The following is a 21,393-nucleotide window of genomic DNA, read 5'->3' as shown; positions in this document are numbered from 1 at the left end:
CCAGATAACGGAGGAGACGGATGCTGATCCTGTGAGCCCATGATGAAATCAGGGTGAACACCTTGGTGAACACTTGGGGTGCTGTGGAGAGACCGAAGCACAGCACCTTGAACTGGTAGATCTTGTCGTCAAGGCAAAATCTTAAGTACTTCCTTGAAGACGGGTGGACTGGGATCTGGAAGTATGCATCCTTCAGGTCCAGTGTGCACATGAAGTCTTGTGGTCTCACTGCAAGCCTGACCGTGTCTGCTGTCTCCATACTGAACGGAGTCTGTTTGATAAACCCGTTTAGTGTCGAGAGGTTGATGACTGGTCTCCAGCCTCCAGACGCCTTTCTCACAAGAAAGAGTCGACTGTAGAAGCCTGGGGACCCGTCCACAACCTCTTGGAGACCGTCCTTCTTCAACATGGTCTGGACTTCTGCCCGGAGGGCCTGTCCCTTTACCGATCCCATGGTAAGGGAGCTCAATGACACTGGAATCGCTGTCAGGGGTGGTAGACATGAGATGAATGGGACACGATAACCCTGACCGATTACGGAAATCGTCCAGGTATCTGCCCCGAGTTGCTGCCACCTTGTCGCGCAAGCTTGTAGGCATCCCCCCACTGGTGGACATGCAGGGGGACTGCCAATCCTAGCGTTTACGGCCTCGGCCGTTCCCTCTAGGATTCTTGCCTCCTCCCATGGAGGACTTCTTGCCCCTTCTGCCCTTGGCAGGAAAGGGCTTAGACACCTTCTGCTTCACTGTCATTGTCTTCCTAGTGTCCTTAGCTGGACGGGGTTGCTGAGCTGCTGGAGGTTTGTAAGGCCTCGATGTCAGGGCCTTGTGGATGAAGGAATCCTAATTGGACTTCCTCCACCTCTAAGAGGCTAGCTCCACGTCCTTTGGCTCAAACAAGCTCTTACCAAGAACGGAAGAGTGTCTGAGCCTGCTAACATCAGAACTGGGGACCTTCTGGTGGAATGTCTCAGCCACTGCGTCCCGACGCTTGAGAATAGTGTTGGCCCACAAGCTCGAGACTTGATGGGCCAGAAACTCGATAGTTCGCGTGCCTGAGAGTAAGAATGTCTCCAGTGTCTTCCTGGTACTTTCTTTGGACAGGTCCTCAGAGCGTACCAGGATGCCCAGAGATCCCAGCCAGATGTCCAGCCACGAAGTTGCCTGCATGGCACACTTCGCAACTTTCCCCTGGCTTAGGATCTCAGTTGCGGAATAGGACACTTGCCGGTTGGAGAGTCCCTCAAGAGGGACTCCCCCAGTGAGTTCTTCCAACGAATGGTGTACTGGAAGACTCAAACAAGTCTCCTCTAGGATTTCAAATTACCTCCTCTGATGTACTCGAGGAGGAGGGAGGAGCTTGTTACCAGCACTGGATCTATTGGAGGAGGCAAGCTCAGAGAGCTGGCCCTCGACCTTGTCTCTGGCATTCTTCATCCCCTGAGACCAGGGCAAAGCTGCACTGGCCCTAGAGGGTTTCTGGGTGCCATAGATTCGGTCCAGGACCGTATCCTTCCTTTCACGAGGAGGAATCTCTGGGTCTGGGATCCCATTGAGGTTCCTCATGAGGGTCAGGACTTGCCAGAACGCATGTTCTGACTCCTGGTGCTCTCCTCCTGATGGACTGGCAGCGAAGTCTCCCGTCCCCAGAGGCTCTTCCTAGGGAGACTCGCGGACGTTCTCCAAAGGTCTATCTGGTTCCTGTCGGGTCCTTGCGGAAGACTTGGGAACAGTCTTCGAGTCCTTCGGCTCCCTCCTAGGAGGGATGCAGGACTCCAGCAATGAAGAATGTAAGGCCTTTGCCACCTCTACACAAGAGGACTTCTAAGGAAGCAGCAGAGTTTCCCCATTGGTGCGATGGGGGAACGGACCGGATCTTCCGGCTCTCCTGAGGATGGGTAATACTCATCCGCAGAGGAGGGAGAGAAAGTATGAAGTGGGGTAGGAGCCTTACGTAAGGACTTGCGAGGGGACAGGATAGTCCTTGGAGAAGTTACCACATCTGGGACTCCTCTCTTCCTCTTCAGGGGGGAGGAAGTTACCACTGATTTGTGACCCAAGTCAGAAAGCACAGGCTTCATTGCCTGCATAAGCACTCTGACAATGGTACCAAACCAGGGCTGCTGGCTGACAGTCACGCTGTCAGATACTCCTGAAGGGAAGGGGATTGTTCGATCCTTTGGAAGAGTCGACACATGAGGGTTCGCCTGTTGAGAATCTGCAATGAAGGAAGAAGAAAGATCCTTAGACCTGTCCGGAAACCTCCTCTCCTCCGGCGAGCGCATTGTTCTTCTTGCGGGGAGGGGAGCGCGATGTTGACCTGTCCGCCTGTACCCCTGATGTAACTCGGGCGTGATCGTGTTGGCGATCGTTGCGCCGATCACGCTGGTGATCGCGTGAAAAGCACTGATCTGGATCGCGTGTAAATGAATCATGCGCAGCAGGATATTCGCGCTCACGCACACGCGCGTGAGTGTGGGCGTGGGCGTGCGAGGTTGAGGGCACAGGCGCGCGTAGGCGATGGCGAGGGCGTTTAGTGCACAGGAGCTATCTTATGAGGAGGGGTAGAAGGCTGGATGCGAGGGCGCACAGTGGGCTGATGGGCTACTGATGAGCGCGAGTGCGCGGTAGCATGCTGGCGCGTGTCTTTCACGACCGGGCGTGGGCGCGATTGCGCCGCATGGCGATAGCGCGAGGGCGAGTTCGCGCGTTGGCGAGGTGTGCAGGTTGTGCAGCTGCCTTAGGTGATCGTGAGATAGCCAGGCGCGCAGGGGATCGTGGGGGCGCATGGCGCGCATCAGGATGTAGGCGCACAAGTGTGCGTTGTTGCGATGGGCGTGCAGCAGGAACTGACCGTGTAGGTGTGCGCTGTTGGGATGGGCGCGCGTTGCGCACAACTGGAACTGGGAGCACAGCTGGAACCTTGCGTGCTACTGGAACATTGTGCGCAGTTTTTGTATTGCGCGCCGTTAGCAGAGTCCAGGGGAACCCGTGAGCGCCCGTGCGCTATCTTGGGAACCTCCTGGACTGCGCGCTGTGATGTAGAAGCGCGCTGATGCGTTGGCGAGCACGTTTGCGCTATAACAGGAACAGCGCTAGGTTGGCGCGCATCACCCTTAGTAGTATAAGAGTGTTGGGGGTCTAGAGACACCTGTGAGCGCGTGTGAGCTAACTTAGGTGCCTATTGGACCGCGCGTTTGTCAGGAACTGCCGGGTGCGTGTGCGCAGGTGAGCGCGTGTGCGCAGGTGGGCGCGGGTGCGCCGATGGTTGTGGGCGCGCAGGGGAACCCTGGCGTTTAACAGGAACATTTGCGCGCACGCGCGGAGGTGAGCGCCGTGGTGCTATATCAGGATCAGCAGCAACAGCAGGAGGGCGCGCAGGTATAACCTGGCACGCAAGGGTATGATGCGCAGTTTTGCGCTCATTGCCCTTTTGCCCCGAAGGGACCGGTGCCTGCGCAATGACAGGTTTAGATGACACGTAGCGCGCATCCTCCTGGAAAGGAGATGGCAGGACAGCATGTCTGGAGGGCGACTGGATACAAAGTCCCGAAGGACGACCATCCTCCGACGGGGATCACGAACGATCCCTGGAGAGGTCTAAAGTGGTAGCTGGCAGGAACGGTGATCGGTGAGTTGTCTCCTCCGCAGAGGACTGCGGGGATGACGAGCCGAAGAGGCGCCTCCTAACTCCCTTGTGAGGAGAAAGAAGGCCTCTACGGCCAAGGGGAGGATGAGCCTTCCGCCTTATACGCCCACGAGGGGCCGTTGGATCAGAACTCTGACCTTCGTAGGGCCTCCGCAGAGGAGTCTCTGTTAGTGAACTCCCCCGGGGGGGAGAATCACCGGAAGAAGAGACCGTAGGACTTAGTTACTCCCTCGAAGAATGTTCGGAGGGGGAACCTAAGCCTTCAGCTACCTCAGCAACAACAGGCACACGAGTTTGAGCAGAACCACTTGATGCCTCCGTTACAACAACATCAACGACCGACAGAGGATTTATCTCTGCTGTCGTCGGCGATTGTTTAACAGTCGCACCCAGTTTGATCATGTCAAACAGGGCTTCCCTGGAGGGCAAACCCTGAAGCCCCAAGGAAGCCCAAAGCTGTAATAAATCATTATTATTAACAGGAAAATCAATATTTAAATCCTCCTCCAGGGGAGGAGGGGCAGCTGCCTCGCTATGGGAGGCAACTACCTCTCCCGCACCCCGGGATCGGTCAACAGCAATACGGTCTACGCTACCAATCGCCGGCCTCTCGGGAGAGACCGCTCGAGTGGGAGCTTCGGAGGAGGAAAGGGCTACGGAAGAAGAAGTCTTGGGATTTTCTCTCTTCAAAGGAGCCTCTGAAGGAGAAATATCCCTTTTAGCCTTCTTCTTGCGTCGCTGGGCAAACCTCTCCCACTGGGAGGTAGACCACTCCCTACACTCGATACATACGTTAGACCTATCACACCGTTGGCCCCTACACTGAGGGCATAAGGAGTGAGGATCGGTGTCCAAGGTACCACAAGGGCAGCCGGCTTGTCCAGGGCACGTACGCATGATGAAAGAATAGAGGCCAACTTCAAACACACACTGAAAGAAAAAGCAAAACAGATTATGGCAGTCAATGGAGGAGAGCGCAGACAAGTCTGTCAACTCTCCGAGCCAAAAGTAAAGTGGGGCACTCACTGTGTGTGAGGGGGGGGGGGGGGAAGCAAGCTAAAACCCCCCCCCCCCTAACTAGCGGAGGGGTAGTAAACCCATGTTAAAATTCTTATGGCTCGTCATTTCAGCTACGCCGAAGTAATTACCCTATGTAAATAGCGTGGTTTTTATTTCAGTTACGGAACAAAGAGCTGCTTGCCATAGCTGAAGTCTCTCTTCTACCCTTACCAAGATGAAGGTGGCCACTGAACAGTTATAGTGCAGTAGTTCACCCCTTAAGAGAACTGTTTGGTAATCTCAAGTCTTGTCAGGTGTATGAGGACAGAGGAGAATATGTAAAGAATAGGCCAGATTATTCAGTGTATGTGTAGGCAAAGGGAAAATGAACCGTAACCAGAGAGAAATATCCAATGTGGTACTGTCTGGCCAGTCAAAGGACCTCATAACACTCTAGTGGTAGTATCTCAATGGGTGGCTGGTGCCCTGGTCAACCTACTACCTATGAATAGATATAAAGTCTAAAAGAGACTGTCTGATGATACACCAAATCAAAGGCACCACTATATTGCATAATACATCTCAAGTCATATATCACATATATGCAGAAGTGAAAAATTACTTGAAATAAATTTTTCATTATTCATCGCTTTATATATACATGTAAATAAAAACCTGATACCATTAGTAAATCAGACTACAAAATAGGCATTGAAGTCATGAAGTTTCTTTTCAGCAAAAATGAATAAAACTTTACCTGTTTTTGCAAAGTCCTTGGCCATCAACAAGCTAGATTCCAGACTGGTGATAAGTAACACGTGATCTCCCCTCCTTACTAAAGTGTCCAGTTTCTTGGGAAATTCTAAAGCAGAGCTATACTTGTAAAGTCCATAATCATGCAGTCGATTGAGTTCTGCCAACTCGCCTGATTCTGCGTTCTATAAAAACAAAAAAATCATAGTAATATATGTATACGAGTATTTTGGCAGAAGACGATTCAGACAGAAACCACAGAAGTAAGCAGATATTCCATGCACATTACAATAAAAAGCTTCACAAATTCTTAAAAACAATATGAATACACTATACACAAAATAGGTCTTACAAACATGTTAATTAAATCTGATATACATAGTGTAATTTAGTTTCTTGGAGTTCTGCTTCCTGATATATGAGATGCAACTTAAGATTCAGCTTATAACATTATATTAAATTTTTGTCTTTTCAAGTCATCAGTAACAAAGTCAGTTTTTATTTCTAAACATTCCTCATCTTTGAAGATAATTTGACATATTTATCCTAATGTGTATAATAATATTCTTCACACAGATATTACAACAAAATTCATGTAAATATTTACAAGTACAGTATTCTCATCAAATTCATAAACTTGAGAATTAAAGAGGGAATTCTAATTACCGTGATAGCAGTCGTAACAATGGTATTTGGCTGCATGATAATGCCATTTCTACTACTGATAAGTTTCTTGATGCTCTGAATGGGTTGTGGAATGTATCTCAGAGCCAGGAGGGAGACAAGGTTCCCAGTGTAGCTAAACAGCACCATCAGCACGACTAACATCCAGCTGCCAAAAATCAGACGCTGATAACCACGAAGGGCGAATCTCTTGGGTATGCCTGTGGGTGAAATTCGTATACTTTTGAAGTAAAGTGCAGTAGGACCTCAGAGGTTGTTGAAAAAAAATTCTTAGCTATACAAAGCTGATTCCTTTAAATAGATGACTTCAGTCCAAGCTGGAAGACCATTGAATTGTTAACAAGGAAATTGGTTAATTACCCACCTGCCTAAGTCAAGACACTTCTGACCTTTTGCCTTAGGAGTGGTTGAGGGAGGGAAGTATAACACGAAGGGCTAAGGTTTGCATAACTAGAGAAAATACAAATTACTTTTAAAATCTTATACAGTATTTACTTGTACACAAATACTGTATGAATCTTTCATCCATTAAGATGATACTTACTCTGTTGGGAGGCAGTTCTCTATAACCAAACAAGGAGGTTTTTCTTTGTCCCTGTAGATGTCATCCTTCCTGATCCAATATAGGTGCAAGGAATGTGCTTTTAACAGCCTCCTAACCATTAGCATATAGAAGCTGTTAGGGCCTCAGCCAGTACTGGCTTTAAAGGAAGCCAGTTCTAGGTCACAAAAAACCTATCTCCCTTACAAGGAAATGATATCTGCAGGGACAAACCCGCATGAGAAATGTTTGGCATACACCAACCCATCCTCAACCTTGTAAGGAGGATGGGAGAGTTGCTTCTTGGGAGATGTCCAACCAGTGTGTAATAATTGAGGATGCTGCATCCTCTCATGAGAGGGGAACAAGAAAGAGGTATAAAAGTAAGTCAATCTACCCTTTCTCAAGAGTTACGCTGAATACAATACATTAGATGAGATGGATACTTGTCCCTGAGGGAGCAGGGAGTGTTACACAAATATTGAGTAGCCACTGCTGGACTCAAGAAAAGAGGTACAAGAGCCAGTGGGCAAGTGAGCAATGTCCGTAAATTACAAAAAGGTGAAGGGGGGTTCAAAATCTTCAGCTCCAAGTACATATACCAATAGATAAACTTGAGGGCTACTAGTAATCTTAATTTAAAGGTCTCAGGTTTGTGTAAATAGGAAAAATGCACATTACTTACTTTTAAAGTTTGTTATTTGTTCTTACAAGTATACATATCTTTCAACCTTTAAAACAGACTCACTTACTGATGGGAGGAAGACCGTTAGAACCAAACTGGAGGATTATTTCTATTCCTGGTCATGTCATATTTCCTAGTCCCATACAGGAGTGAGGAAAGTGATGCCAACACTCTCCTAATAGCTAATTATTAGGATATAAAAGATGTTAGGTACTCAGCCAGTACTGGCATAAAAGGAAGCTAATACTAGGAAACAGAAAACCAATCTCCATAAAAGGAAGATATTGGCAGTATCAAACCAGGCACATCAAGAGAAATGTTTGGTAAGACACGGACACACACCTCCCATTTACCAGGAGGATGGAGGAGTTGCCTGCAAAAAATTCCATCATGTAATTCACCAACATCTGATGTCCAACTAGCTTGTAAAGGTTACAACTGCTGCCTCCCATTGAGAAAGGAACTAGGAGGGGGTGGAAGAGACTTATGTAAAAACTTATTACTTTAGATAAGATACACAAAGTACTGTGTTATTCCCTTTCGGGCGCTGCGAATTTTACACGACTGCTGAGCAGCCACCTCATGAACCAAAGAAAGGGGCCCAAGGACCTGTGGGTCCATGAAGTATTGAGAAGCAAAGGTGGTAGAAAGACTGCTCAGAAGACTCTCTCTGAGCATTGACCCTTCCCCCTAAAAGGAGGGATAGAAACTCTACGAAGAGATTCTTCAGCAGAGGCATGCAAGGAAGTCACTTATTTGCTGACAGGTGCTTTGGCTGGAGACATGTTCTCTACAGACCCCATTGTAGAGAGCACCTTTCTTGGGCTATGCCTGATATCTAACTGAATGGGACACCACTCAACTTGAGGCTGCCACTTAATTGGTGGGGGGGGGGGGGAGGGGGGGATCATTACTAGCTGCTGGTATGGCAGAAGTATTAGCCATATTGGACTCATGGTCTGGCAGACTGAATTAATGGGGTAAATTATCACAAGGTGGGGTACGTCACCCTAAAGACTTGGCCATGGTTTCCCTTGAAAGGTTTAAGTCCTTGAGGAATACTGCATGGCAGATGAAGTTCTGATACACAGCTGCCTAAATATCACTCTCTTGGAAGATACACAAGTAGTTCAGCACTTATCCGATCCGTAGAAAAACTATCATCTCTAAGCCCAAAATGAGCTATTGTAATAGTCTATCAGTTTGTTAGAAGTACTTCAGGCTAGAGACGATATGCTACTAACCCGCTCTGGGAATTGTTTTGTCTCCTTCGAATACAACTGCTCAAATACGAAATGGATCAAGGAATGTATAACTGGGAGGTAAATGATGAAACGACATTAATGGTCTTGTTCCATGTCCACAAAATGATCCCTGGTGTCAGATAGCCAGGGAGGTACAGTGTTCCTCACTATGGTGACCAAGTGCGGTAAAATGCTCAGCTAGGATCAGTGCTTGGAAACACGGAACTTGCACTGGTCACTGACCGGCTCAGCTCAATCCACAGCATTCTACCCCGCAGGCCCTGAAATGAGCAGTGACATCTCCTCTTTTGGAGGTATCAAAGTACATTGAGAAAGAAAATAAACCATAACAATAACCCATCATCCATGTAAAAGGTGAAAAAGAGCACTCAAGCACCTCGATTAGTATTTGGTTGTTAGTAAGGCTGTACCGATCTAAGGTGAGCAGCCGTGCTCACCTTGGACCGGCACAGCTGCGAGTTGAGCCCTACTCAGCCCATAGGCTGATGCATTGATCTGCATGGGTTCAAGTACTGCACTGGGTGGGGACTGTCTCAATCATCCTGTGGAACACGACAAATTCGTAGATAATTTGTATTTTTCCTAACTATACAAACCTTAGCTATTTACATGGGGGTAATTACTTCGGCGTAGCTGAATGACGAGCCATTAGAATTTTAACGAGGGTTTACTACCCCACCGCTAGTTAGCGGGGGGTAGGTAGGGGTAGCTTGCTAACGCCCCTCCCCCTCACACACACTAGTGAGTGCTTCACTTTGCTTAGATGTAGGACTTATCCCGGGGGACAGGGCTGGCGGGCAAATATGTGTAAATAGCTAAGGTTTGTATAGATAGGAAAAATACAAATTATCTACGAATTTGTCATTTGTTCCGTAACTGAAATACAAACCACGCTATTTACATGGGGTGACTTAACCCTTTGGAAGGGAGGTAATCCCTGCCATACTGGCTTTGGCTTTGCCCGGGGACTCCATATTCGAGTGTGTAAGTACTCAAGAAATAAGGAGTCCCTGCGCCTCGCTAGCATGCTGTGAAACTGCTGCGGCCTACATAAGCTGTGTGTGAAGGTGAGGAAGTGACTCGTCCTAGGAAGTTGACCTGGAGTTCTTCAGATGGAAATCTCCCAATACCACCTCGTCAGGGTATGGGGACATGACAGTATTACACTTAATACTAGGAACACAAGGGAGCATGGTTTACCTGCAGTGGTTCGAGGTCAGCTGTGCAGAGAACCCAGGATGCTGCTTTCTTCAAGGGAGGAGAGAATGAAGAAAAGAATAAGGGCCAGACAGATCTTTTCATTCACGCAGACTAAAACCGGGTAACAATGCCCTCAACCTTCTGCTACTTGTCCATTAAGGAGCCTGAGGTTAGACCAGCTATTGTGCAGCCACCACAGGGCCGATAGAGAACGTATCGAGCCTCCTGTGTGTCACGTCTTGCAGGTAGTGAGCTGTGAAGGTGGTCTGACGCTTCCACACCCCAGCTTGCAGGACCTGCGTCACTGAATAATTTTTCTTGAAGGCCAGGGACGTAGCTATGCCCCTGACATCATGCGCTCTAGGGCGACGTGCCGGAGAAGGGTCAGGATTCAAGGCCAGGTGTATTACCTTGTGAATCCAGGCCGAGATAGTATTCCTGGTGACCCTCCTCTTCGTTTTCCCAGAGCTCGTGAACAAGGCTTGCACCTGGGGACAAACTGCAGCTGTTCTTTTAAGATACAACCTCAGACTCCTCACTGGGCACAGTAGGAGATGGTCTGGGTCATCTGTTACAGAACGAAGACTTGAAACCTGGAAAGAGTCGAACCTAGGGTCCGGCACTCCCGGATTCTGAGTTTTGGCAATGAACTCAGGGACGAATCTGAACGTTACCTCCTCCCCCATCCCCTTGAATGAGCATGTCGTAAGAGAGACCATGTAATTCACTGACTTGCTTGGCCGACGCCAACGCTAGCAGGAAAACCGTCTTCCAGGTAAGGTGGCGATCTGAAGCCTGGCGTAATTGTTCGTAAGAAGGTCTCTTTAAAGACCTGAGAACTCGAACCACGTTCCATGGAGGAGGTCTCACTTCCGACTGAGGGCAGGTAAGTTCATAACTTCGTATGAGAAGGGAAAGTTCCAGCGAGGAAGAAATGTCCATTCCTTTAAGCCTGAAGGCAAGACTTAAGGCTGAGCGATAGCCTTTCATTGCCGAGATTGAAAGGCGCATTTCCTCCCGCAATTACACGAGGAACTCCGCTATTGCTGGAATAGTGGCATCGAGTGGAGAGATACCCCTTCCACGACACCAACCACAGAAGACTCGCCACTTCGCCTGGTAGACCCCTGCGGATGACTTGCGCAGGTGTCCAGACATCCTGTTCGCAACTTGTTGCGAAAATCCTCTCTCAGTGAGGAGATGCTGGAGAGTCTCCAGGCGTGAAGTCGAAGCGAAGCTACGGCTTTGTGGAAGATGTTGGCGTGTGGTTGTTTGAGTAGCTCGTGACATGGAGGGAGTTCTCTCAGAACCTCCGCGAGGAGTTGCAGAAGGTCCGGGAACCATTCTGCGTGATGCCATAGCAGAGCTATCAGGGTCATTGATAGATTGACCGATATTCTGATCTTGTTGAGCACCCTCCTCATCAGACAGAACGGGGGAAAGGCGTACAAATCGATGTTGTCCCACCGTTGTTGGAAGGCATCCTGCCAGAAAGCCTTGGGGTCCGGGACTGGGGAGCAGTACAGTACAGCGGGAGCTTGAAGTTCAACGCTGTAGCGAACAGATCCACAGTCGGGGAACCCCACAAAGTCAGGACTTTGTTGGCTACTTGAGGATCCAAAGACCAATCAGTACTCACTATCTGCGTCGCTCTGCTCAGACTGTCGGCGAGCACATTCCTTTTGTCTGAAATGAAGCGAGCCGCTAGTGTGATCGAGTGGACTTCGGACCATCTCAGAATCTCTACTGCAAGATGGGATAGCTGTTCTGAAAAGGTACCTCCCTGCTTGTTGATATAAGCCACCACCGTGGTGTTGTCGCTCATCACCACCACAGAGTGGCCCGCCAGGACTTGGTGGAACTTCTGAAGTGCCAGGAACACGGCCTTCATTTCTAGCAGGTTTATGTGAAGGTACTTTTCTGATTCAGACCACAGGCCTGAGGTCCTGTGGTTCAGAACGTGGGGCCCCCACCCTTTCTTTGATGCGTCCGAGAATGACATCAAATCCGGGGGAAGGACGAGAAGATCCACTCCCTTTTGTAGGTTCTCGTCTGCCACCCACCACTGGAGGTCAGTCTGTTCCGCATGACCCACAGGGACCAAAGTGTCCAGGGAATCGTGTCCTTGATTCCACCGGGACTTTAGTCGCCACTGGAGAGATCTCATTCTGAGGCGACCGTTGGGAACTAGACGGGCCAGGGAAGAGAGGTGGTCGAGGAGACGTAACCACGTTTGGGGTGGAAGTTCTTCTCGATTGAGGAAAGGCCTCGCGACCGTCCTCAGCCTTGCTATCCTGTCGTCTGATGGGAAGGCTTTGTGGAGATTGGTGTCTATGACCATGCCTAGGTATACCAGTTTCTGAGAGGGCTGCAGAGAGGACTTCTCGAGATTTACCATGATCCCTAGATCCTGGCAAAGTTCAAGAAACTTGTCTCGGTGGCGAAGAAGGGTTGCCTCCGAGTCCGCTAGGATCAGCCAGTCGTCCAGATAACGAAGAAGACGGATGCCGATCCTGTGAGCCCACGATGATATCAGGGTGAACACTCTTGTGAACACCTGAGGGGCTGTGGAGAGACCGAAACACAGCACCTTGAACTGGTAGATCTTGTCGTCTAGGCAAAATCTTAAGTACTTCCTTGAAGACGGTTGGAATGGGATCTGGAAGTACGCGTCCTTCAGGTTCAGTGTACACATGAAGTCTTGCGGTCTCACTGCAAGTCTGACCGTGTCTGCCGTCTCCATACTGAACGGAGTCTGTTTGACAAACCCGTTCAGGGTTGACAGGTCGATGACTGGTCTCCAGCCTCCAGACGCCTTCTTTACAAGAAAAAGTCGACTGTAGAAGCCTGGGGACACGTCCACTACCTCTTGGAGAGCGTCCTTCTTCAACATGGTCTGGACTTCTGCCCGGAGGGCCTGCCCCCTTACTGATCCGATAGTAAGGGAGCACAACGACACTGGATTCGCTGTCAGGGGAGGTAGAGAAGCTGTGAACGGGACTCGATAACCCTGACCAATTACGGAAATCGTCTAGGTATCTGCCCCGAGTTGCTGCCACCTTGCCGCGCAACGTTGTAGGCATCCCCCCACTGGTGGACATGCAGGGGGACTGCCAATCCTAGCGTCTACGGCCTCGGCCGTTTCCTCTAGGGTTCTTACCTCCCCTGGAGGACTTTTTGCTCCTTCTGCTCTTGGCAGGAAAGGGCTTAGACACCTTCGGCTTTGCTGCTGTCGTCTTCTTTGCGTCCTTAGCCAGACGGGGCTGTTGGGCTGCTGGAGGTTTGTAGGGCCTCGATGTCAGGGCCCTATGGATGAGGGAATCCTGGTTGGACTTCCTCCACCTCTCAGTGGTTAGCTCCACGTCCTTAGGCTCAAACAAACTCTTACTGAGCACGGAAGAGTGTCTGAGCCTGCTAACATCCGAACTGGGGACCTTTTGGTGGAATCTCTCAGCCCCTGCGTCCCGTCGTTTGAGAATTGTATTGGCCCACAAGCTCGAGACTTGGTGAGCCAGAAACTCGATGGTCCGCGTGCCTGAGAGCAAGAATGTCTCCAGTGCCTTCCTCGTGCTTTCTTTGGACAGGTCCTCAGACCGCACCAGGATGCCCAGAGACCCCAGCCAGATATTAAGCCACAAAGTTGCCTGCATGGCACACTTCGCCACCTTCTCCTGGCTTAGGATCTCAGTTGCTGAATAGGACACGTGCCGGTTGGAGTCTCTCTCTAGAGGGACTCCCCTGGTGAGTTCTTCCATGGAGTGGTGAACTGGAAGACCCAAACAAGTCTCCTCAAGGATCTCAAAGTACCTCCTCTGATGGACTCGAGGAGGAGGGAGGAGCTTGTTAGCGGCGCTGGATCTACTGGAGGAGGCAAGCTCTGAGAGCTGGCCCTCGACCTTGTCTCTGGCACTCTTCATCCCTTGATACTAGGGCAAAGCTGCACTGGCCCTAGAGGGTTTCTGGGTGCCGTAGACACGGTCCAAGACCGTGTCCTTACCCTCATGAGGAGGAATCTCTGGGTCTGGAATCCCGTTGAGGTTCCTCATGAGGGTCAGAACTTGCCAGAACGCGTGTTCTGACTCTTGGTGCTCTCCTCCTGAAGGACTGGCAGCAAAGTCTCCTGTCCCCAGTGGCTCTTCCTAGGGGGACTCGTGGACATCCTCCGAAGGTCTAGCTGGCTCCTGTCTGATCCTTGCCGACGACTTGGGAATCGTCTTAGAGTCCTTCGGTTCCCTCCTGGGAGGGATACAGGACTGGAGTAACGATGGGTGCAGGCTCTTTTCCACCCCTGATCGAGAAGACTTCTCAGGGAGAGGAGGAGTTTCCCCCATTGGTGCGATGGGGGAACGATTGATTGATTGATTTAAATGTTGACGCCGGTAACATTTAATTTATGTATACAAAAATAAAAAATAAAAGAGTACATACATATACCAAAGGCACTTCCCCCAATTTTGGGGGGTAGCCGACAACAACAAGAAACAAAACAAAAAAGGGGACCTCTACTCTCTACGTTCCTCCAGCCTAACCAGGAACTCAGCCGAGTTCAGCTGGTACTGCTAGGGTGCCACAGCCCAACCTGCCCCCTGTGGCCGCGGGGGCATAAAACAATTAGAATAGCGCCAACGTTATCCCTGCGTGTCGTAAGAGGCGACTAAAAGGGACGGGACGAGGGGGCTGGGAACCCCCTCTCCTGTATAAAAAATCCTGTGAGACAGCAACAAATAAAAGAGTATTCATTTAAAATCATAAAAGTTGAATGTCATAAAAGTTAAATAGTTTTCAGAAGACCTGCTTCTGAAATAAATCTAAAAATGGCACTTGCATAGTAGGACACATTATGTCCAAGAATCTTGGCAAGGATGAACCTGCCACCCTCACCTCGAGCCTCAAACAAATATCTATTCCTTAAGTTGTTATAATTGGGGCATTCGGTCCACAAATGCCTCACTGTTAGAGGAACTAAACAGTCGTCACAATACGGTTGGTGTAGGCCCTTCAGCAGAAACTCGTGTGTCAACCGAGTGTGACCAATACGGAGACGACAAAGAGACGTCTCCCATTTTCGGGGCATCATATTATACCTCCAAGGAGATATGACATTTGTTACCTCTCGCATTTTATCCCCATCTAGGCTATCCCATTGCTGTTGCCATTTATTGCAAACCAATTTCTTGATGTCAGGTAAGATATCATTACAGGGAATGGGATACCTTCTTGGCAGCAACTCGGATGCAGCCTTCTTAGCCAGTGAATCTGCCTTCTCATTCCCAGACACACCTACATGTGCTGGAACCCAACAAAATTGAACTGTTATACCTCTCCGTCCAATAATAAAAAGCCATTCTAAAATCTTTAAAACTAGAGGGTTATTAGAATTAAAAACTTCTATAGCTTGAAGGACACTCCTTGCATCACTAAAAATTGTAAAATTACCCTCCTTCTCCAATGCTATTTTCTCAATAGCGGTTAATATGCCATACAGTTCGGCAGTAAATATGGAAGCGGTCAGAGGAAGTGCACCTCTACAATTAAAACCATTACTATGTACTCCAAATTCAAGGCCAGCATCAGATTTGGAGCCATCAGTATAGGTAAAAGTTGATCCTCTATGTTCTTTAACATGTTCATTAAAAAGAGACCTGGCTTCCAGGTCTGACATATTTTTCTTATCTCCAATAAAATATTTACAAAAAGATATCTCTGGTAATTTCCATGGAGGCGTTGATGATACCTTGAATGGAAGTACCTTACTTCTAATTATATCCAGACTATTTAATAATCGTTTCACCCGAAAGCCATAAGGTTGAGGAGATTTTGGGTGCAACTCAAAGTATGATGCGTATCTTACAAGGCTTGCAGTCTGAAAGGCTAGAGAGTTAGGGAGTCTTTGCAATCTAAACCAATACCGAATAATGGAAGACATTCGGTAAAGGTCTAGAGGTAACTCTTCAGCATCAACAAGGAGACTTGGGATAGGCGAGGTTTTAAAAGCTCCTGTAGACAATCTAATACCTGCATGATGTATCGAGTCTAATATTTTTAACCGGCTTAGGGTGGCTGAAGAATATATTTCACATCCATAACTAATTTTGGAAAAAATCAAGGCCTTGTATAATTTTAAAATACTATTGCGGTCTGCCCCCCATGATGTATGGGACAATACTTTTAAGATATTCAGAGCTTCAACACATTTAGCTTTTAATGTTTTCAAGTGAGAAACCCATATAAGCCTACAATCAAATATCAAACCTAAAAATTTAGTTTCACTTGCACATGGTATCCATTGACCTTTAATGTATATATCCGGGTCTGGATGTACTCCCAGGATACGACAAAAATGGACAATGGTAGTTTTACTTGTCGAGAACTTAAATCCATTCATGTCAGCCCACTGGATAATTTTATCAATAGAGAGTTGGATTTTTTTCTCAACCATTGCCATTCTAGTGCCAGCAAATGATATTGAGAGATCATCCACAAATAATGTTGAGAGAACATCCCGGGGAATGACTGAGGATATCCCATTAATTGCTAGTGCAAACAGGGTTACACTCAGCACACTCCCCTGAGGAACTCCTTCTTCCTGACACTTACTCTCTGATAGTTTCCCCCACTCTCACTTGAAAAACTCTATGCGAAAGAAATGACTGAATAAATAGTGGTAGTTCTCCTTTTAATCCTAGTTCATGAATTGTTTTAAGTATACCATATCTCCATGTGGTATCATATGCCTTTTCAAGGTCGAAAAAAAACTGTCACATGGTGCTGTTTGGAAGCAAAGGCTTCACAAATAGAGGACTCAAGTCGTATTAACACATCAGTTGTTGAGTGCATTTTTCTGAATCCACATTGAATTGGTGATAAAATACCCTTCTTTTCAAGGTACCACATCAACCTTACATTGACCATCTTCTCCATGATTTTACATAAACACGAAGTCAATGCAATAGGTCGATAGCTTGCTGCTAAAAACTTGTCCTTACAGGGTTTTAAAAAGGTTAAAATAATGGCTAGTTCCCAAACACTTGGGTAACTATGATCATGCCATATTCTATTAATAATACTTAAAATAAATAACTTTGTATTAAAATGTACATATTTAACCATTGCATATGGAATTCCATCGGGTCCAGGAGCTGTATCGTTGCAAGTAGCGAGTGCGGAATCAAGTTCTCTTTCAGTAAAAGGAGAATTATACGATTCTTCCCTTCCTGTTGCAAAATTTAAAATTTTCTTTTCTTCAATGCTCCTGTACTGGTGACCAGGAGCTGCTACACTCTTGCACGATACATTTGAAAAATGGTCAGCCAGGGCATTGCTAACTTCATTTCCTTCAGTCACAAACTGACCATTCACTTTCAACACTGGTGGTGGGTTCGGGGTAAATTTGCCTGCAATTTTTTTTATTTTCCTCCATACAGAAGATGGTGGTGTTCTACTATTAATGGAGGAAACAAAAGCCACCCAAGATTGGCATCTAGCTTCTTTCATGGCATGACGGAACTGTGCTCTACATTTTTTGTATGATATCAAATTTTCATCAGTACGGCGTCTACGCAATCTAGTCAGGGATTTTCTGGTGGCTCTGTGCAAGGCTGTTAATTTTGAGGACCACCACGGGACTGGTTGTCTTTTGAATAGTCCTGTGGTTTTGGGAATCAAATTGATTCCTGCTGTATGAAGAGTTCCATTCAGTAGGTCTATGGCATCATCAATACTTTCAAACTGTTCAGCTCTCCCTTCGATTTCACTTAGCTCGGAAAATTTAACCCAGTCTGCCTTGTCTAGATTCCAACGTGGCGATCTTTGCAAAGGCGGACCCTTGTTGGTGTTTATAATGATTGGTGCATGATCACTAGTATGCCAATCATCTAATGTCCTCCAATCAAAATCAAGCAGGCAGTTAGAACTTGCAATTGAAAGGTCAATGCATGACAAAGTACCTGTCTGAACATGGAAGTGCGTGGGCTCTCCTGTATTAAGGAGTCCCACATCCTCATTCTCCACAATTGATGAGATAATATTGCCCCTTGTGTTGGCCAAAACATCACCCCATAAAGGATGTCTACCATTCATATCTCCCAGTAAGAGAAAAGGTTGAGGGAGTTGTTGAATGACCTCTGCTAAATCATCATATAAAATATTATCATTTGGAGGTAAGTACAGAGAGCAAGTTGTATATTTTCTCCCTATATCAATTTGTACAACTGCCTGCAGGGTTGTACGTATAGACATAGGTATTTGGGGAACATCTCAACGAATGTATACAAGACTTCCGCCATGGCTCTCTGCTTGTTGATTATATGGTGTTCAATAGCTAACATACTCTCGAGGACTAGGAGTGTTAGAATCAAGCATACTTTCCTGTAGACATACAATTATGGGGGAATGCTCATGAATTAGGAGCTTAAGTTCTTCATATTTCGCCCTCAAACCCTGACAGTTCCATTGCAAAATGGAGGAGAAAACTATGGATTATTTCTGAAAGACATCTTGGATGAGATCTTCCCATTAGCAGTTTTTAATCTAACATTATTACCTGTACGTGAGGCAAAGAGGGCAGCTGACCTGAGGTGGGGTCAGGGATTGGGTCAGTCATATGAAGAGAATAAGTAGTAGTTTTGGAAAGAAGTGAAGAGAGTAAGGAAGGCTGGCACAAGAATTGAAGAGACAGTGAAAGGTGGAAATGGAAGGTTGTTAAAAGGAGAGGAGGCTAGGAAAAGGTGGGCGGAATATTTTGAAAGTTTGCTGAATGTTGAGGATAATAGGGAGGCAGATATAATTGCTGTTCCAGGTGTTGAGGTGCCAGTGATGGGAGATGAGAATGAGAGAGAGATTACAATAGAGGAAGTGAGGAGAGCACTAGATGAAACGAGAGTAGGAAAAGCATCTGGTATGGATGGTGTGAAAGCTGAGATGTTGAAGGAAGGGGGTGTGACTGTACTTGAATGGTTGGTGAGATTGTTTAATGTGTGTTTTGTGTTGTCATTGGTACCAGTAGATTGGGTTTGTGCATGTATTGTACCACTATATAAGGGTAAGGGAGATGTGCATGAGTGTTGTAATTCAGGGGGTATTAGTTTGTTGAGTGTAGTTGGAAAAGTGTATGGTAGAGTAATGATTAATAGGATTAAGGATAAAACAGAGAATGCAATCTTGGAAGTACAGGGTGGTTTTAGAAGAGGTAGGGGTTGTATGAATCAGATTTTTACAGTTAGGCAGATATGCGAGAAATATTTAGCAAAAGGTAAGGAGGTGTATGTTGTGTTTATGGATCTGGAGAAAGCATATGATAAGAGTTGATAGGGAAGCAATGTGGAATGTGATGAGGTTATATGGAGTTGGTGGAAGGTTGTTGCAAGCAGTGAAAAGTTTCTACAAAGGTAGTAAAGCATGTGTTAGAATAGGAAATGAAGTGAGTGATTGGTTTCTGGTGAGAGTGGGGCTGAGACAGGGATGTGTGATGTCGCCGTGGTTGTTTAACTTGTATGTTGATGGAGTGGTGAGAGAGGTGAATGCTCGAGTGCTTGGACGAGGATTTAAACTGGTAGGCGAGAATGACCATGAATGGGAGGTAAATCAGTTGTTGTTTGCGGATGATACTGTACTGGTAGCAGACACAGAAGAGAAGCTTGACCGACTAGTGACAGAATTTGGAAGGGTGTGTGAGAGAAGGAAGTTGAGAGTTAATGTGGGTAAGAGTAAGGTTATGAGATGTACGAGAAGGGAAGGTGGTGCAAGGTTGAATGTCATGTTGAATGGAGAGTTACTTGAGGAGGTGGATCAGTTTAAGTACTTGGGGTCTGTTGTTGCAGCAAATGGTGGAGTGGAAGCAGATGTATGCCAGAGAGTGAATGAAGGTTGCAAAGTGTTGGGAGCAGTTAAGGGAGTAGTAAAAAATAGAGGGTTGGGCATAAATGTAATGAGAGTTCTATATGAGAAAGTGATTGTACCAACTGTGATGTATGGATCGGAGTTGTGGGGAATGAAAGTGATGGAGAGACAGAAATTGAATGTGTTTGAGATGAAGTGTCTAAGGAGTATGGCCTGTGTATCTCGAGTAGATAGGGTTAGGAACGAAGTGGTGAGGGAGAGAACGGGTGTAAGAAATGAGTTAGCGGCTAGAGTGGATATGAATGTGTTGAGGTGGTTTGGCCATGTTGAGAGAATGGAAAATGGTTGTCTGCTAAAGAAGGTGATGAATGCAAGAGTTGATGGGAGAAGTACAAGAGGAAGGCCAAGGTTTGGGTGGATGGATGGTGTGAAGAAAGCTCTGGGTGATAGGAGGATAGATGTGAGAGAGGCAAGAGAGCGTGCTAGAAATAGGAATGAATGGCGAGCGATTGTGACGCAGTTCCGGTAGGCCCTGCTGCTTCCTCCGGTGCCTTAGATGACCGCGGAGGTAGCAGCAGTAGGGGATTCAGCATTATGAAGCTTCATCTGTGGTGGATAATGTGGGAGGTTGGGCTGTGGCGCCCTAGCAGTACCAGCTGAACTCGGTTGAGTCCCTGGTTAGGCTGAAGGAACGTAGAGAGTAGAGGTCCCCTTTTTGTTTCGTTTCTTTGTTGATGTCGGCTACCCCCCAAAATTGGGGGAAGTGCCTTTGGTATATGTATATGATTATTACCTGTAGGTTTCTTCAGAGGTGGTTTGTTATGTTGGGTTTTATGTTTGTTTTTTTCTTTGTATCCTTTTGATCTATTTGTTGAGGTGGATGGTGGACCTCAACTTGAATTTCTGATTTATTCAGTTTATTTTCTGGTTCATTAGAAACATCAACAGACAAAACATCAAATTTATTTGATGTTGTAGTGGTTTGCGGATTGTGGCCAGAGGTAGCACCCGAACTGCCTAGTGTCCGAATGCTGACCACAACCCGACGTTCACTACACAACAAATATACAATGGTGTAATACCCAAAAAAAAAAACCTAAGTAACAGGTCAAGAGAACGGAGCTCTGGGCACCACCCCTTGATTTATACTGGGCAAGGGGACCCAGCTTGAACCTTGTTATTTATCATACCTTTCCTTCTCTTGCCTTTGGCTTGCTGATTATAAGTAAAGGTATAAGAACATTAGGTGAAAGGGAATATTATAATTAATAAAGGAACACACTATGGGAGGAAAGAATTATGATAAATTACTGTACTTAAGAGATCTTAAAAAACTGACTGGGGAGAAGAAACCGTGGTGGGAGGTTCTGAAATGAAATGCTGTATACATAAAACAGGCAAAAAAACTATTTATTTGAAAATTAAACTATTAAGAATACATTAATATATCAGTTAAGATAGTCAAAGGCAAAATTAACATCCCTTTTGCATATTGTACCAGCAAGAGAAAATAATACTAAGCTGCATGCAAGATATATCACCACACAGTTACAAAACGGAACTTCAAAATCCTTACAAAACTATGAATGCAGAACCTGAGGATTTGAAAGACTTAGAAATATTAGGATTCTCAAAATAGCCTCTAAAAAAAAAAAAAAAAAAAAGCATTTCTTCAGAACTAAGCTTAAAGGAGAACCCCGCAATACTATAGTTTTATAACATCGGTAATGAGCCATCTATAAAGAACATATAACGGTGAAAAATACAGTACCACAATTTTC

The 21,393-nt window shown here is 46.6% G+C and overlaps 1 protein-coding gene across 2 annotated transcripts in view; it reads right to left on the bottom strand.

Annotated features, from left to right (window-relative positions):
* LOC137642794 (glutamate receptor ionotropic, kainate glr-3-like) overlaps nt 1-21,393 on the bottom strand; it is a 117,432-nt gene that overhangs the window by 63,116 nt on the left and 32,923 nt on the right. For both annotated transcript variants that reach the window (XM_068375651.1, XM_068375650.1), the window contains exons 6-7: nt 6,067-6,284; nt 5,405-5,585 (exon numbers count right to left, since the gene is read on the bottom strand). In XM_068375651.1, the coding sequence (XP_068231752.1) occupies nt 5,405-5,585; nt 6,067-6,284 (399 nt within the window). The remainder of the gene's footprint in view (nt 1-5,404; nt 5,586-6,066; nt 6,285-21,393) is intronic.

This window comes from Palaemon carinicauda, chromosome 6 (genome assembly GCF_036898095.1).
Source record: "Palaemon carinicauda isolate YSFRI2023 chromosome 6, ASM3689809v2, whole genome shotgun sequence".
Taxonomy (NCBI): domain Eukaryota; kingdom Metazoa; phylum Arthropoda; class Malacostraca; order Decapoda; family Palaemonidae; genus Palaemon; species Palaemon carinicauda.
Note: the sequence above shows the minus strand (reverse complement) of the source record. Positions and strands in the feature narration are given on the sequence as shown.